The sequence below is a fragment of the Eucalyptus grandis genome, chromosome 5 (genome assembly GCF_016545825.1).
Source record: "Eucalyptus grandis isolate ANBG69807.140 chromosome 5, ASM1654582v1, whole genome shotgun sequence".
In the NCBI taxonomy this organism is placed as follows: domain Eukaryota; kingdom Viridiplantae; phylum Streptophyta; class Magnoliopsida; order Myrtales; family Myrtaceae; genus Eucalyptus; species Eucalyptus grandis.
The window spans coordinates 59,700,219-59,715,978 of NC_052616.1; the positions used below are offsets into that span (position 1 = coordinate 59,700,219).

General features: G+C 39.6%; 2 protein-coding genes across 2 annotated transcripts; both read right to left on the reverse strand.

The window, feature by feature from the left end:
- Positions 1–911: 911 nt before the first annotated feature.
- LOC104441505 (acyl-CoA--sterol O-acyltransferase 1) lies at positions 912–2,498 on the reverse strand. The gene has a single exon (XM_010054664.3). It carries the CDS (start codon positions 2,279–2,281, stop codon positions 1,115–1,117), a length of 1,167 nt encoding a protein of 388 aa, XP_010052966.2. The 5' UTR covers positions 2,282–2,498; the 3' UTR covers positions 912–1,114.
- An 8,593-nt stretch (positions 2,499–11,091) lies between these two features.
- Positions 11,092–13,832, reverse strand: LOC104445637 (rho GDP-dissociation inhibitor 1). Its single transcript, XM_010059541.3, has 6 exons — positions 13,521–13,832; positions 12,941–13,387; positions 12,705–12,771; positions 12,123–12,341; positions 11,899–12,023; positions 11,092–11,396 (listed from the first exon to the last, which is right to left on the reverse strand). The coding sequence occupies exons 2-6, from the start codon at positions 13,217–13,219 to the stop codon at positions 11,328–11,330; spliced, it is 759 nt and encodes a 252-aa protein (XP_010057843.1). The 5' UTR covers positions 13,220–13,387; positions 13,521–13,832; the 3' UTR covers positions 11,092–11,327.
- Positions 13,833–15,760: the final 1,928 nt, after the last annotated feature.

Sequence of the window (15,760 nt, forward strand, 5' to 3'; positions counted from 1 at the left end):
CCTTGTCGGCGGTCGCCGGCCATGGCCGAGGCCTGGTGACCACCAAAAGAAGAAAAAAAAAAAAAAAAAAAAAGGAAAAATATAAAAAATAGAAAAAATAAAAGAAATAAAAAAATTATACAAATTTACCAAACGTGTTTCTATTTATTTTTATTCTCGGAACAAGTTTACCAAACGCGTTTTTTGTTCAAAAATTGTTTCCTAACAAACACTTTTTTCTATTTCTTCCCCGGAACAATTTTTAAACAAAATGCAAACAAACGCACCCTTAATGAACTAATCATGCAATTACTAGTTTGCCTTGACTAGGATTGTCCACAGTTTCGTATCTTCATATTTATTTCAATTCCTTTTCCTAACCTCTTTTGGTGCCCAAATTCCTTGAGTTTGACTAATGAAGCCCGCCACATCACCTGAAATTTCTTGGCAAAGGTTAAAAAAAAGGGGCATAATTATCAAATCAGTACTAAAGCTAGTCTAAATATCGAATGGACGTCAATTTAAATTTAAATTTTCTGATTTTACAATTGTAGTTTTAAACTTTTATGTGAAATTAAAGCCCTAACGATTAATTGCTCGTGGAAACTGTGGATAGTGCGTTGAATTTTGACGGCAATTAATTGAAAAGGATACATTAGAATGTCGCTCAATTTATTAGATATAAGTTGTCTTTCTCTAGTTTTATATTTATTGTAAAGCAACGATGACTTTTGGCGCATTTACTTTCATTAGGTGTCCCCAAAAATAGGCACACAAAAATGTGTGCGCGAAAAATAGAAAATGTTTATTAAAGGAGGAAGATATGGAATTCGTGGAAGTTCCGTAGACCCATTTTGAATTACCATTTTCACTATCAATCAGTGATAAAACCTTATAATTAAATCTTACACCATGCATGATGCACGCATCGGTTTAACTTGAAATTATTAAACTTATGTTAAATTTTAATAAATAAAAGAAAACACCGCAACAGGCCAACTTCGTATCTCATCCCAAAAAGAGAAATGTTCTAAATTTCTGTATATTTTTGTGGTACAGATGAAAGGTTGACGACGATTCGTAGACGCCATTGGATGCTCTCTGTTCTCCTGTCTGGTCATGGAAACGACGCCGGTTAGAGTTTCGCTGGTGACGATGCGTTGAAAGCTCCTCCCAAGGTGAAGCTCAGCCCTCTCCCGACGACGTCCCTCACCAACGCGCCCACCGCCGCGTACTCCTCGAACGCCCTCTCGTCCGCCCTGCACCGGAGCAGCGGCGGCAGGAACCACCAGAACGCCGTCAACATCACGAACCCCACCGTCAGCGCCGCCGCCGCCGGCCTCGGCAGCCGCAGGCCCAGTTTGAGCTCCTTCTTCGCGGCGATCTCCACCATCAGGCACACCCCGTGGAAGAGGAAGAACCACGTGATCTCCCAGTTGGGCGGGACGCGCCCCAGGTAGTAGAAGATGAGCTCGTGCATCAGGGCCGACACCGCGAACGTCCCCAGCACCGCCGGCAGCGCCGCGTACCTCCGCCCGACGGCGCGCGAGGCCCACGCGAGGAGGGGTTCGTACACGGTCGGGCGGAGGATGCGGGTGACCATGATGTTCCACCGCCGCCCCCAGAAGTCCTGGAGCGAGGTGGAGAGGTACGGCTCGTCGAACTGCGGCTCCAGCTCGAAGCCGAGCGTGGCGCGGGCCGCGACAGCCACGGCGACCAATATGATCTCGAGGCAGATGTAAATGTGGAGGATGTAGAGGAACCAGACGACCTTCTGCGGGAGGCGGTCGCTATAGTCGTAGATGCGGAGAATGGTCGCCAGAAGAAGGATCTTGATGCCGTAATTGATGGCCGATTTGTGGCCCTTTTGGGGCTTTTGAGGAGTTGGGTTTTGTTTATCCCGGCCGTTCTGAATTGGGTCGGCGTTTTCTTGGCTTCTCGAGGCGGTTTCCGGCGACGGGTCGGTGCGGCGGGCGGGCTGGATCTTGATGGGCAGGCAGGCCAGGGCGATGAACCGGGGGAGGGAGATGGAGGGGTCGGAGGCCAGGGGGCCCCGGCCGAAGGCGAAGAGCAGGAGCTTGAAGTTTGCGAGCCAGGCGATGAAGAAGGCCGTGCTGCCGCCGAGGTGTATGGAGTGGAGGCCGAGAGGGAGGACGAGGAAGAGGCCGACGACCGGGAGGATGGCGACGAGCCGCGGCACGCCTTTGCCGGCGATCTTGCCGATGGCGTAGCAGTAGCCGAGGGCGGCGAAGACCGAGAGCCACACCTCGATGAAGTTGTGCACCTCGCTTCCCTGGTCCATTTTCTTGAAAAGGAAGGTTGAGTACAAACGCCAAGTGAGGTGGGCTCTTGAAAGGTTGGAGCTCTTTCTTGGTGAAAGCCAAGGAAAGAGAGCTAATTGGAAGGATAGATGATGGTACACTCTAGTCTTTGCTCCTATATGGACCCCAATGTCTTCGAGTGTTTAATGAAGGCTTTCATATATTGGTAGATAGATAAATGTGGTGAAATTGGGTTGGGATTGGTGTGAAAGAGGCTGAGCCACATTTTTTTCGGCGGGATCCCCTGTGCCTTCCGGCACGGATCATTGCAATATACGGAGATATTAGATCGGACAAATGTCAATTCGAGGGGAATTAATGTGGTACCGGTAAGTTTCCTATCGGTCTTAAGTATAGCCCGTTTGGTTAAACGTTCACTCGTTTGTGGCTGATGATCATGACCATGGATCGATTAGGGATCGCGGCCAAGCATGGCCATAGGTCAGATTTTTAATTTCGTTGTACTATACCCAATAAACATTTTTTTCACGGATAAACTTGGTCAGGAATTACTTTTTGTTTGGGCAAAATTGCGTCTGCCGATCTTAGTCCATGAGTACTAGCTAACAAGTAATTATTTACCGTGACGGGTGTGCTGACCTCCCCCATTGCAACGCGTTGGGATTTTGTCTTCCCGGTGTTCACGCCTTGTTCCTGGAGACGTTAATCTCCCGTGAATATCAATAGTGTTTCACGGCTGTCATCCTCGGAAACAGTGCTTGTACCTTAGGAACTGACTTTTCTGGGGTTTTAAGTCAATGTTAGGAAAAATCTGCGATCAATTTTAAATCTATTATTTATATATATATATAAATTCAATCATAAATTTGTTAAATTTTGTTAACTTTTTTTTTCAATCCTACTATATCCCTACTCTAACTCACATTCTCAGATTTTTGCCCTACTTCCTTGCAGGGTATGGAGTCGAAATCCACTACTGAAACTAAATTGTCTCCACCTCAACCTCCGAAAATGTGGGAATTTGAACCCCTACCTTCCCCTTTCATATTAGAAGAGTGGCCATTGGGGTTTGCCCCAATGGTTAAATTTTGCTAACTTAATCTTAAACTTTTTGCACAAATTTTCAATTTAATCTTAAAGGAAAAATTATCAAAACATTTCTAAAGTTATTGTAATTTTTTTAATTCAATAATAAACATTTTACGTTTCTGCCAATTTAATCCATTCAACTAATTTTCATCTAGTGGCACTGATGTAGCACCAACTAGGCCGATCGTCCGGCCAACATTAACGTGCCAATTTTTTAATTTGTTTTCCTTTTTTGTTTTTTCTAACCTTCTTCCTTTGGCGGATAACAAAAAAGTCAAAGAGAAAAAAAAATTAAAAATTGACACATTAGTGTCAATCGTCATCCACATAAATGCAATTCGGCCAAAATTAGTTGGATAAACCGAATTTGTACTACAAAATGTTTAGAGCTGAATTGATAAAAAAAAAAAAAAAGGTTAATATCCTAAAAAAATCCCAAATTAGTGCACATGTGACAAATTTATCTTAAACTATTTTTTTAACTATAAAAAAACCCCAAATTGGTATACTTATGACAAATTTACCTTAATTGATCATAAAAAATCTCAAATCGGTACACTTGTGACAATTTTACCACAAACTAATTTATTTGACTGCCAAAAACTTCAAACTAGTACATTCGTGACAAATATATCATTTGTTAAATTGGATTAATATTACGAAAAATCACATAATTGTAATAAATAAAAAGTAAAATTCCAAACTGATACATCAGTCAATTATCGCGTATCATTCAACTTAATAATTTGACAGTAAAATTTAATAAAAATTAACATAAGTTTGGGATAAATTTGTCAAATATGTATTGGTTTAAGGTTTTTTGCGATAAAAAAATTAGTTTATGATAAATTTATCATATGTATACCAGTTTAAGATTTTTTAGGGTATTAACTCTAAAAAAAATGTTTATGATTGAATTGAAAAAATTACAATAAATTTAAGACTATTTTGGTAATTTTTTTAATCTTAGAACTGAGTGAACAATTTTCCTGTTGATTTCTAACCAAGGTCAATAAAAGCTCAAGACGAATCAACCTTTCTTTTGGACGTATGTTTGGTGAGCTATATTCTACGGCATTTTCTAAAATACAAAGGGAGAAAAAAAGGGGCGATCAAGCCGGAAACAACACTTCCCCTTCCCAAGTCAACGGTCAACACAAACCCACCAAGAAGAAAGTCCAATTTGTCGAACCAACATGCGATGGTGGATCCAAGCGTCATTTTCCTAGAAAACCAGGCCTTAAAAGATGAACATGCAATTATATACTAGTTTTTACATCTGACTTTCTCTGCACTCGGATGCCCTTTGCGACCCTTCGCCAGGTTTTTAATCATCAGCAATGTGGACACTTGCGTTTTAATAGTCGAGCTCGAAATTTTTGACTGGAAATTTTGCTGGCCCATAGTTTTAGTGGCAGATCAAGATGGAACTTTAGGTTTCATCGACAGTGATGCAACCCGGCTGCCTAGATTAGGGTGCGTGGGTTTCAGGACCATGAAATTTACCATGTAAACATTAATTTCAAACCTTTAGAATCTTACACCTACCTTGTGCATTAATTTCAAACTTTTAGAATCTTAAACCTACCTTGTCTAGGTTTGAGATTATTTGGAACTTGTCATTTGCGCATGTTTTAAGGTACACTTTACTATTCTACTTTTTTTGATTTTTTTTAAATGAATATTCACCCATAAAAACATTGGCGCCTTGATAATAAGGTACATGTTTATTCCAACCTCAGATATAATAATATATACCTTTCTTCCTATCATTTCATACATAACAAAAAAAAAATGATACTTAATTCAGTACAATTATTTTTATTTAAGTACTTCATGGACCCTCTATCTTTCTAAGGGGCTACCTCCACATGGTAGGGTCAAGATTGGATGGTGGGTATAATCCCAGACTTTGGAACCTACCATAAAGTCATCGTTTCCAAATTTTTGAAACGTTAAATCTATCATGTGATATGAGATCACAAATTATACTTTACGATTTTTTTTTCTTTTCTAGCCAAATTGACCTTGTTGGCCACTGAAGATGGCTAGCCTCACCCAACCAAGAATTTTTTAAAATTAAAAAAAAAATTAAATATAATTAAAAATTATCCATTTTGGCATCAGCCGCGTCAAATATGATGATTGGTGTCAATGTCAACAATTTTGGCTAAAATTGGCCAAATGAATGAATTAGCACAAATGCAAGACATTTAGAATTTAATTCACAAAAAATGTTTTATAACTATATCGGTATAATCATAATAGATTAAGAGTTTTTTTGGTAATTCTATCGGTCATTTGTCTCATTTTTCCATATATATTTATATATTGATCAATATTAACTTCACCAAAATTTTATAAATACCCAATGCTGGACTCGAGCATGATCAAGCACAAAAATTTATAATTTATCTATCGATCATTTGTGTCATGATAACTCAAATATCTCAAAAATTAACTTCACTTGAAAAATATGATCGCTAATACTTGACTCAAGCACAAATTTATGATGTCTTGGCTCACATAAACTCGTCAGAAAGATTAGGGTTAACATCACGAAAAATCTCAAACCGGCACACTTATTTACTCCTAGTGACCACAAAACCCAAAATCGGTAAACTTGTGTCATATTTATCCTAGACTAAATTTTTTAACCCCAAAAATCTCAAATTGATACATATTTCTTTTGATGACCCAGGGAACCCCGTCGGCCGGCCACGGCCTAGAGCAAACCCGATGGGACACTAGCGAAGGACCCACTACCCCCGACATCCCACTTAAGACACCAAATGCCTCCTTTGGGTTTCAAACTCCTTTAGAGAATGATCAATAGAGCTCTTATCCAAACTGGGCCACCATGCGGTGGTAAATCCCAAATTGATACATTTATAACAAGTAAAATCTTAAATTGGTATACCAATCAATTATCACATATCATCCAACCCAACAATTGACAGTAAAATTTAATGAAAATTAATAGAGGGTAAAATAAGGTAAATTTGTCAAAAGTGTACTAATTTTGGGTTTTTGATAGTCAAAAAATTAACTTGGATAAATTTATTATAAGTATACTAGTTTGGGGTTTTTTTTCTTGTATTAACCCAAAAGATTAAAAACAATCTATTCTGTTCATTGTGATTGGTTCACTCCGTTGGGTCACTCTTAAGTATTGAAAAGAGATTGCGTAAGAAAAATGGAAAATGTCATTGGCTTCATCTGACTTCCTCTGTACTCAGTCGCCCCGCATGGCCCTTCACCAGGTTTACCATCATGAACAATATTGACCACTCCATTCGATCCTCGAACTCGAAATTCTAGAAAGGAATCTTAGTGCAGAACATATTAAGAATAGAGACGTACCTTTAAGTTCAATCAACACCAATGCACGATTAATTAAATTACTGGATATATCAGAATCCCTGAGAACGCGCTTTGTGGAGAAAAGCTGTTTCTGGCACGGTTTTGGTTACACGGTGTACCTCCTCCTTGAATTTACCAGTGCGGCTTCAGCCTCTCAGCATCAAATTTCTTCTTAGAGAGGAACAGGGCGTTGTTCTACATAAATTGCTATCGACAAATGTGAGAATCAGGCTAAATTGTCCTTGCGAATCGTGGCTAACCTGTGGTAATGCAGAATAGCAAGCAGTTACTGTATTATTAGCTTCAGCTTCAACATCCACTGTAATTTGAGGGACATTTTGGTTGAACCAATTTTATTCCGTACCTCGGGCATAGCTTTTTCACGGCCTCCATCTCGCTCTCGCTCTTCTACAAGCAAATAAGAGTCTAGACAAGGTGGATTTTGCACGCCAAATAGCGATCAGAAGCAATGTAAAACCATCAGCACGTGTGAGTTGGAATAAGATGGGATACCAGAAAGCACTCTCTCACTTTGAAGTCCCAAATCCAATTGCAAAGTCTTGTGAAGCTGCGACATGAACTTGGCAGGTTTGCGTGACGTAACTTCCTGCAGAAACTTGTGAGGATGTATGTTTAGCGAATCAGCAATTTGAGCCAACCTCATGACATTTGGACCTGCCCTTTGATTGGTATAGTTTAACATTGCAACGTCTCAAACCGCGCCACACTACTAATCTACCATAAGCACCTGGCCACCGGCTGTTGGTGATACTGGCGGTCCCTTTGGTTTCTCAGCAAAACATCCTCTCTTTCAATTGCCATCTTCTTGATCTCCTCGTCATAATCAGCTATCTTGTGATCAGACTTTTGACAAGCTTGTACTGAATGGTGATGGGGATGGTTGATGAAGCACTCTTGCCCTCTTTGAATCTAGAGCGAGCTCCTTGTCGTCTGCCACTTCTCCTTCTCTTTCTATGACTATCCACTGTCGCACGATTATAGCATGAAATTGAAGAGGAACATACTTTACCCAGAAGCAGGTTAAACCCAGGATAAATTGGGGACATTCAGGGCAAAGTAAGGTAATGTTCAAGAACACCGATTCTTGAAGGCTTGATATATATCAGTATGATGATATAGAGCCCATCTTAGTTTTTCTTTCCCTCGAATGATCAGAATAGATGATGCTATTGTTGGAGATGGATCCAGAGCCTGCAACTTTACTTTGGCTATTACTTTGGCTACCACTGGCATAATAGCACGTTAAGAGCACGTTCTGGTACTATGTATGGTCAAACACAAATACAAGTATGTCTCAGTTCATCAAATCAGGCTGCAAAAGGTTGCAGCATGAGTCCAACTTGTATGAGCACGAGACATCACTACTCAGGACTCATGGATCATGTTGGTTCCGATGTATTATTGGCCTCACATGAAGCTGGTTTTTGCACTGAGAGTTTGTGCAAGGTATCTCGATTTGAAAAAGCTCCCCCTTCACAAGAGGAACGTCTCAGATGATAGGTATCCTGTAGTTAAAGCAAATGGGCTGTTTATGATCACATCTTATAAGCATTTGACTTCACACCAACCATAACAGTGTTGATTTTATCCTGGAAATTGGATTGTTTCGGAAAGCGGAGCCTTTACCTTTGGCCAGTGATATAAAAAATTTGCTCTATAGGGTTTGCACATTCATGTGAGCTTTACAGAACCCCATGATGGAATGTGCCCTGAGGAGAAGCATCCAAGACGTGGAACTGCTGATGGCTGATGAAACGCCTGTCCAGTCAAGTTCCGGATAGTTCTCAGAAGCTGATTACTCGAGTATATTTCAACTGTTAGTTTTTTTGGTGGTTATGGGCAGGATGAGTTTGTAAACACTTAAAAGACAGGAAAATCTTCCCCTATTCAACAAGGGGAAAATGAAGAGAAGATTGTTCCATTTAAATTCTCCAATCTCCATGAGATGTCGGGTTCGCCCAAAAACTCGTTTGTTAGTCCTTGTCTGTCAAACCGGTCCTTGTTCATGCATTGAACTTAGCTAGATACAATCTCTTGAGGACATCAATCGTACTCGACTGCAAATTTGTGTCTATCGCACTACATGGCAACTTCTAGTTTATAGCAGATATCTGGTTATTCCTTGGGTAAACCAGATGGTCCTGCTCAGTTACCATGTCCAATTAGCACACCTACCATTCTTCTTTAGCAAGGCCCATTTGGCTTCTTTGACCATTTACAAGGTTTAAGTTGCTTAAGCTCCTTAAAAGCACTTTAGGTGGTGCTCTGGAGAGAATGGGAGATAGGAAAAGCGCATCTGAACCAGTGTTCATCTACCAGATTGACTTAATCTCTAATCTCCAATTCCAGAATACATCATGACATCCACGTCTAGACTCGAGGCTGCGAAAGGAAGCTCCACCTTCATCGAATCCCAGACCCGATACTTCACGAAGTGCGAAGCCGCAATCGCGCCACAGCAGTAGGATCATCATTGAAAGCAGTTCCCTCGGACAAGCACTTGACAGTGCACCAAACATGGGTCCAAAAGTGTTGACTTTCTCGCCATGGAATCTGCCTTTCTTTCCTTCTCAGATGGGATTTTGTTTTGGAAAGTGGAGCCAGAAGCAAGCGATGGGGGACTTCTCTTTTGCTTTATCTGGCTGGGCACACTCATGAAAGCGTATGCTTTGATTGCTTTGGGTCAGTTCATAGTCCCTCCTGCCACGGGCAAATTCACATTTTGCCCCCCAAGGTTTTTGCGTTTTTGCAAATCGCCTCATCATGTTTTGCAATTTAGCCCCCGAATCATAATTTGGTTGCAGTGCATCCCATGGCATTGACTTTGGCCAAAATTTTGCTTGGAGCTTTGACCACATGATAGTGTCACGACCAAGAGGTTTCTGTAACTAAAGGGCCGTACCTTGCTACGGAGCTCCTGCGATCGCTAGGATTCCCGACAAGACTTCTTTTAGAACTTTCCAAGGGCGGGCGATACGGTCATTACGCCAAATTTTAAAAATCTCCTCTCATAAGTGTCGTAGTTGGTAGATATGATGGTGCGATTTTGTCCCCCAGATGGAAAGCCGATCAATGGATGTAATCTGAGAGTCTCTAGTATAATAAGGGGTGTTATTCCCCTCATTTGTATCCATCCAACCATTTCAATAGTATCAATGCTAATTTCTTTCCAAAACTTCTCTTTCTAAAAACTTTCTCACTCTACGATCCGGGTGAAACGAGCGAGTGTGCGATCGCTTGGTCCAAAAAGTACTTGAGTCATCACACGGTCACCATCCTAATCGATCGGCCCATGACAATAGCATGTGACTAATTGCAGAAGACAAATTCATCATACAAATAATAAAAGAATAATTTAGAAGTTTATTGTATGTGAGAACGTATAACTTGAATTCTAATGAAAATCTAATTGGAATCAATACTAAATGTAAATTGATATATGGTTTTGAAATATATTTGTGAGTAGTCCTTATATTTCTTTTAACACAAATGGATAATATATGACTAGTTTGTCTTCCATAACTAGTCACATGCAATGATGTGAATTTTGGCCAGAGTTAACTTCAATTTCAAAAAGTCAAGGGCAAATTGCAAAGTTGAAATGTCAAGGGGTAACTTGCCACAAATCCTAAAACTTGGGTCAAAATGTAATTCTCTTCCCGAGCATCGTGCCTCCATAAATTTTACCATTAGATTAGAAAGCAAAAACTCATGGCCGTCCTTGCTGAAATTTGTTCAACGGTTAAGATCTGTTACATTTTAATCCAATAGTTAAGTCCATTTATGTTGAGACTTGAGAAGCATCCAAGAGTTGCAGAGTATAAAGCCTGTGTAAACAGAGCTGTCCAAAGTTCTCATAAGCACAATTGCTTGACCAAAACTGCTCTGTTCCTAATTTTGACAATGATTTTGTCTGTGATTAATGAGCTTGCAAATACTGCGTGCATACATAAATGCTGAGGAACCATACATCCCTCCAAACTAAATTGGGTGGGCAAAAGTAGTTCTCGGTCCTATCAACTTTAAATCATTCTCAACTATCCATAATGAACATGATAATGCCTGCTGAGTCATCATCAGGAAAAGAAAAAGAGGAGCAGTGGAAGAGGACCACCTTAAAAGATTAACTGAATGATTATAATACACAGATACAGAGGGGTCTCACCAAGTGAATTAAGAGATAAACCCAGGACTTTGCAACTTCGAAGTTAAAGAAAACAAGATGGGAGATGGTCTAATTTGTGCACTGCTTCTTCCTTCACTCGCATAGAGAATCAACTGTTTGGCTCAAGTTTTCAAAGGAGTAAACTATATTCCAACAAGTAAAGCGATACGGCAAACGGAGCAGACAGAAGAATATTCAGATGAACCAACTCGATTTTTCTAACGAAAGAACAACTACAAAATGATGGGTAGGTTCTAAATTCTACTTGTCTGAACCACCTTTCTGATGTAAATCCCCACTTTATTACTTAAAGTGACATCCTACAACCAGAAATAGATTACACAAACTGAATTTTACCAGTCTCAAACTTGAAACACAAGCAACACGGTGCGAATAAAAGTGGACAGAACAAATAACTCTTCTTCTAACTACCAGTCTTTCCGGATATCAAAGGTGTAGTTGATCTCCAAGTAGCACTTGTTGTCATCGTCGATAAACTGGAGAGGAAAGAAGAGAGGTAAGTTAACAAGGGAAACAAAGACAAAACTGCATCAGATTTCAAATCAGAAAATTTGAAAAGGGACAAGGAGGCCCACCCATTTGAAATTCGACACTGCTTGTTATGCAAAAGCAGATGACGCAACACCGACACCTGCTTATATTATTTATACTAACTTGACCAGACAAAATCCATCCATATCCCGAAGGAAAGTGACATAAATAGAGGAAGTTTTCAAATTCTCTATCTGCTGAAGCAAAGTTCAGTTCTTATACATTCTGAATTAATGCAAAGTTTTTGTTGACGACTCTACCGTGAAAGATTTGGTAGGGTCCCCACATTTCAGAAGCACAAAATACATTCGCATGTTCAGAAACTGAGGATCAAGTGACAAGTACCAAAACATAGCCTCCATTAATGGTTGATTATTCCTTTAGTAGTGAGGCATCAAAGGGAGAAATGAAAGGCCGGCCAAAGCACACTTATCAGGCCAAACTAACCTTGCTCCGAGCCGAGTATGATCCTCTAGCGAAAATTCCAGAGGGTGTTGTCTCTTCGTGCATCTCATGTGTGTAAGGCTCTGACTGTGGACTAAATGTTCCAAGCATCTCCTTGGTGCTGTCCACTGCAAAAACAAGTCAAAGAGAAAGAAATCTATTTAAAGAAAACGGTTTTGAGAATTAAAAAGAAAGGAGGACAATGGAAGTCGGAAAAGTAAAATTACCTTTGACACCGGTTTTCCACACAGTATTAGTGTACTTGAGACCAGAGACAATGTTGTTGCTGACCTGAAATGTGAATTTGAGGCTATAGCGACTACCTTCTTTCAACGTAAACCACAAACCTTTTGGCTTTCCATTCTCGGGAACAGAAAGAACAATGTCAGATCTCCCAGGAGATCTGATTGCAAGGCTCAGGATCTTGACGTCCGCTTCCAGAGTTTCTACATTGCATACAAGAGACACAAAAAGAAGCTTTATATTTAGGGCAATGCACACACAGATGGGCATGAAGCCATTGCACTTGAAGGGGGAAAACCTAAGAACATAATGCAGAAACTTGAATCTCAAGATTTAACTTTTAAGTTAAACTGCAAAAAAAGACATGGGCAAAGTACCGCACTTTGGAAAACATTCAAAAGGTGCAAAGACCACAGAAGCATTGTAGTTCATAAATGGAGGAATAGGAAAGGGGAAAATTGGGAAGAAGTACAGAAGAGAACGGAAAAATTAACAGAAATTGGGCTAATTATGTGGCATAGATGAGAATTTGAACGTTAAACAAGAAAAGCTGCCTCAGCAATTACCTCCAACAGAATTCAAATCCACACTTCCCAGGAGCTGTTCCTTCCATCTCCTCAAGCTCTCATCATCCTAGATACAGGAAATCATCACAAAATAAAGGGAAAACCAAAAGATCAGAAAAAAATCATACCCGTAAAGAATACAAAGCATCTCACAATTCAAACAAAAGGGGCACTATAGAAATGGAGAATGCAGACTGCCAAATGAAACATTTAAGGGAAAAAGAAAAAAAACAAACCTTATCCTTCTCAAACTGTTCTTTAAGAGTGTACTGAGGACCCAACTCAAGCTTCCTTCCCTCATCATCTTCCTCATCCTCAGTGGCGCCAATGGAGCTCTCACTCGCTGATTTGTGAATCTTACCCTCGGGGTCACCATCAGCACTCTCCTCAATTTTGGGTGTCTTTGCTCTGCTGTCTGCACCAACGTCGGCTTTCTCTCCACTCTCGCTGTTCTTCTCATCACGCTCGTGTCCCATGGTCTTGGAACTCGAAGTTGCTCCAACCGCCAAGGACATCAATTCAGCTCATCCACAGCAACAAGAAAGACCAAATTTTGCGGGGCCGGGCACAATTCGAACTCTCTCTGTCACACGCCTGACGTACCTTGAACTGGGAGGGGAAACAAGATTCTCGAGATTAACAGAACACCAGGGAGCAGCCGAAGCTATGCCAGTGGGGAGAATCTGTGTGAGGAGAGACCAAGAAGGGAGAGAAACCCGATAAAAGATCAATATGAAATGAGAACGAAAAGGCCAAAAAAAAAAAAAGAATCCCAGAAAGGCAAATGCAAACAATCAAGAAACAACGGGGCATAACCTTGCAAGCAAGAAAAGAACACCACCAAGAACGATACGTGGAGAGAGAGAAAGAGAAGGTGGGTTGTTGAGAACTTCAGGAATTGGTCATGTGGTGATCCGAAAAGGTGAATCCAGGAGCAAGAAAACAGAGAGAGGAGAGAGAGAGAGAGATCGTGAAGGTCCCTTTGGGTTGGGGCACTTGGGTTCCACGCAGACCAAAATTCGAGGGGGGCGTTTGGTTTTTTTTTTTTTTTTTCCCTTCTCTCTTTCGTTTTTTCCACAGTTCGGCACACGAATTCCCACAAGGGGGACAGGAAAGGGATGCCCCCTTTGACCTCTTCCCCCTCGTATTGGATTCTCCCGTTCTGAAGCTTAATACGAAATTGCAGACAGAAAGTCTTTCCCTTCTTTTGATTTTAGGATAACGTTTCTCCCCCACCAATATTTTTTTTCGATAGGTGAGAACGATATTGGATCAATTGGCCCTAAGACCGGGAATTAGATTGAACTACCATTCCAATTTGATTCAATGGAATCAGCCCGATTAATATCTTTTCATATTTTTATCCGAATATCCTATTGTTTAAAACATGATCATGAACAAATTGAGAGCTCGCAACAAATCCTATACTTTCATCTAGATATATTAGTTATGTGTTCGTTTCGTGAAAATATCATATTTTTGAAAAATATTTTCCAAAAACCATTTTACAATAAAATAGCCACATTTTTTGGTATTTGGCCGAAACATAAAAATAGAGAGTAGAAAATATTTTTCATTGAAAAATTACCCAAAAAAATCAAAATTTAATTTTTTAATCAACCAAAAAATTTAAATTTAATTTATATATATTTTTTTAAAATTCAAATTTTAATTATTTTTATTTTTGAAAGATCGAATTTTTATTATTTTAAATTTTTGCTTTTTTTTTTTCCTTCATTTTCTTTTTTCATTTTTCTTTTCCTTCCTCCCTCCTCTTCCTTCCTTCGTCGCCACATGACTTGGCCATGGCTGACTGCCCGGTGACTGACCAACTATGGATCAGCGAACCCAAGCTTTGCCAAGGCCGGCAAGCCTGCAACTTACTAGATCCAAGCAAGCTCAAGCCTTGCCTTCACCGGATCTCGACCTTGGGCGAGGCAAAGCCTGACTTGCCTCGCCACAAGCCTGTAAGGCTAGCCTATGGCAAGGCTCAAAAGGAAGAAAAAAGGAAAAAGAAAAAAAATTAAAAACTTAATTAAAGAAAGAAAACATTAAAAAAAAAAGGAGAATGGTGAAAGAAGATGAGATGAAAGAAGTTATGGAAAATGTTTTTCATTTCTGAAAATTGAAAAATATTTTTCTCACTTTTAAAGATGTTTTTTTTTTCTAATAACGAAAAATGTTTAGTTAAATTAGCTCATTTTCTGAGAAACTAATATCAGAAAATCTGCAAAATGTTTTCCCAAAAGTTACTTTCCGTAAAACGAATGGAAATTTATTATTCGATTACAAGCTCTTATTTTCTCGAATATAATAAATTAAACCCATTAATTTATTTGAAGAAATAAAAATAATAAAAAGAAGTATATATAATCAGTCTAATTCTCCCTTCAAATCGAGAATCGGACCGCCTAGACACCGATCCCATTATTAGGAATTGGAACTGAAACTGGACTGAAACTCCCGAGAATCGGACCCAACAAGGTGGCTCCTGGTTTAGATGGTCCATTTTGCACATTATTTATAATAATGGAAATTTTATAGTACAGAGCTATGGATTGTGAGTAAAAGTAGAGCCAAAAAAAAAAACTCATTTTTGATAATAATGTTGCAAATGGTATTATAAAACGACAGTCGTACTTAGATTCTACAGTACATGCTAAAATGTGTAAGGAAGAAGATATGAAATAAATTCGAATGGATTGATCAATGCTTATTTTAAATGAAGTGATCGACTGTCAACATAAACTTTTAGTCGAAGATGCGGGTTCAATAATTCATAACTCGCCACCAATTTTTGTCGGAAAATATGAATAAGAAGGGGAAATAAACTGTGCTCTTAGCTCATAGATATATATAAGAGAGTACTATAATAGCTATTTATTTGGCTCAATTTAATTCACAATAAATAGCATAATTTAATGCAGCTTTAATGGGACCACAGTAGTGCTGTACGTTCAGATGGATCTTGAAGGTTCGAGCGATCTCATTTGAATCGACCAGCCATTTTTCATTTTGGTTGAACAATTTGAAGACCTTCCCAAAATTAAATGTTT

What these genes read in the sequence shown, in the direction of transcription:
- LOC104441505 (XM_010054664.3), bottom strand. Translation starts at nt 2,281, where the DNA reads ATGGACCAGGGAAGCGAGGTGCACAACTTCATCGAGGTGTGGCTCTCG.
- LOC104445637 (XM_010059541.3), bottom strand. Translation starts at nt 13,219, where the DNA reads ATGTCCTTGGCGGTTGGAGCAACTTCGAGTTCCAAGACCATGGGACAC. An exon ending in GGATTTGAATTCTGTTGGAG is followed by an intron (nt 12,342 to 12,704) that starts GTAATTGCTGAG and finishes TATGCAATGTAG; the next exon opens with AAACTCTGGAAGCGGACGTC. An exon ending in GTGGAAAACCGGTGTCAAAG is followed by an intron (nt 12,024 to 12,122) that starts GTAATTTTACTT and finishes TTGTTTTTGCAG; the next exon opens with TGGACAGCACCAAGGAGATG.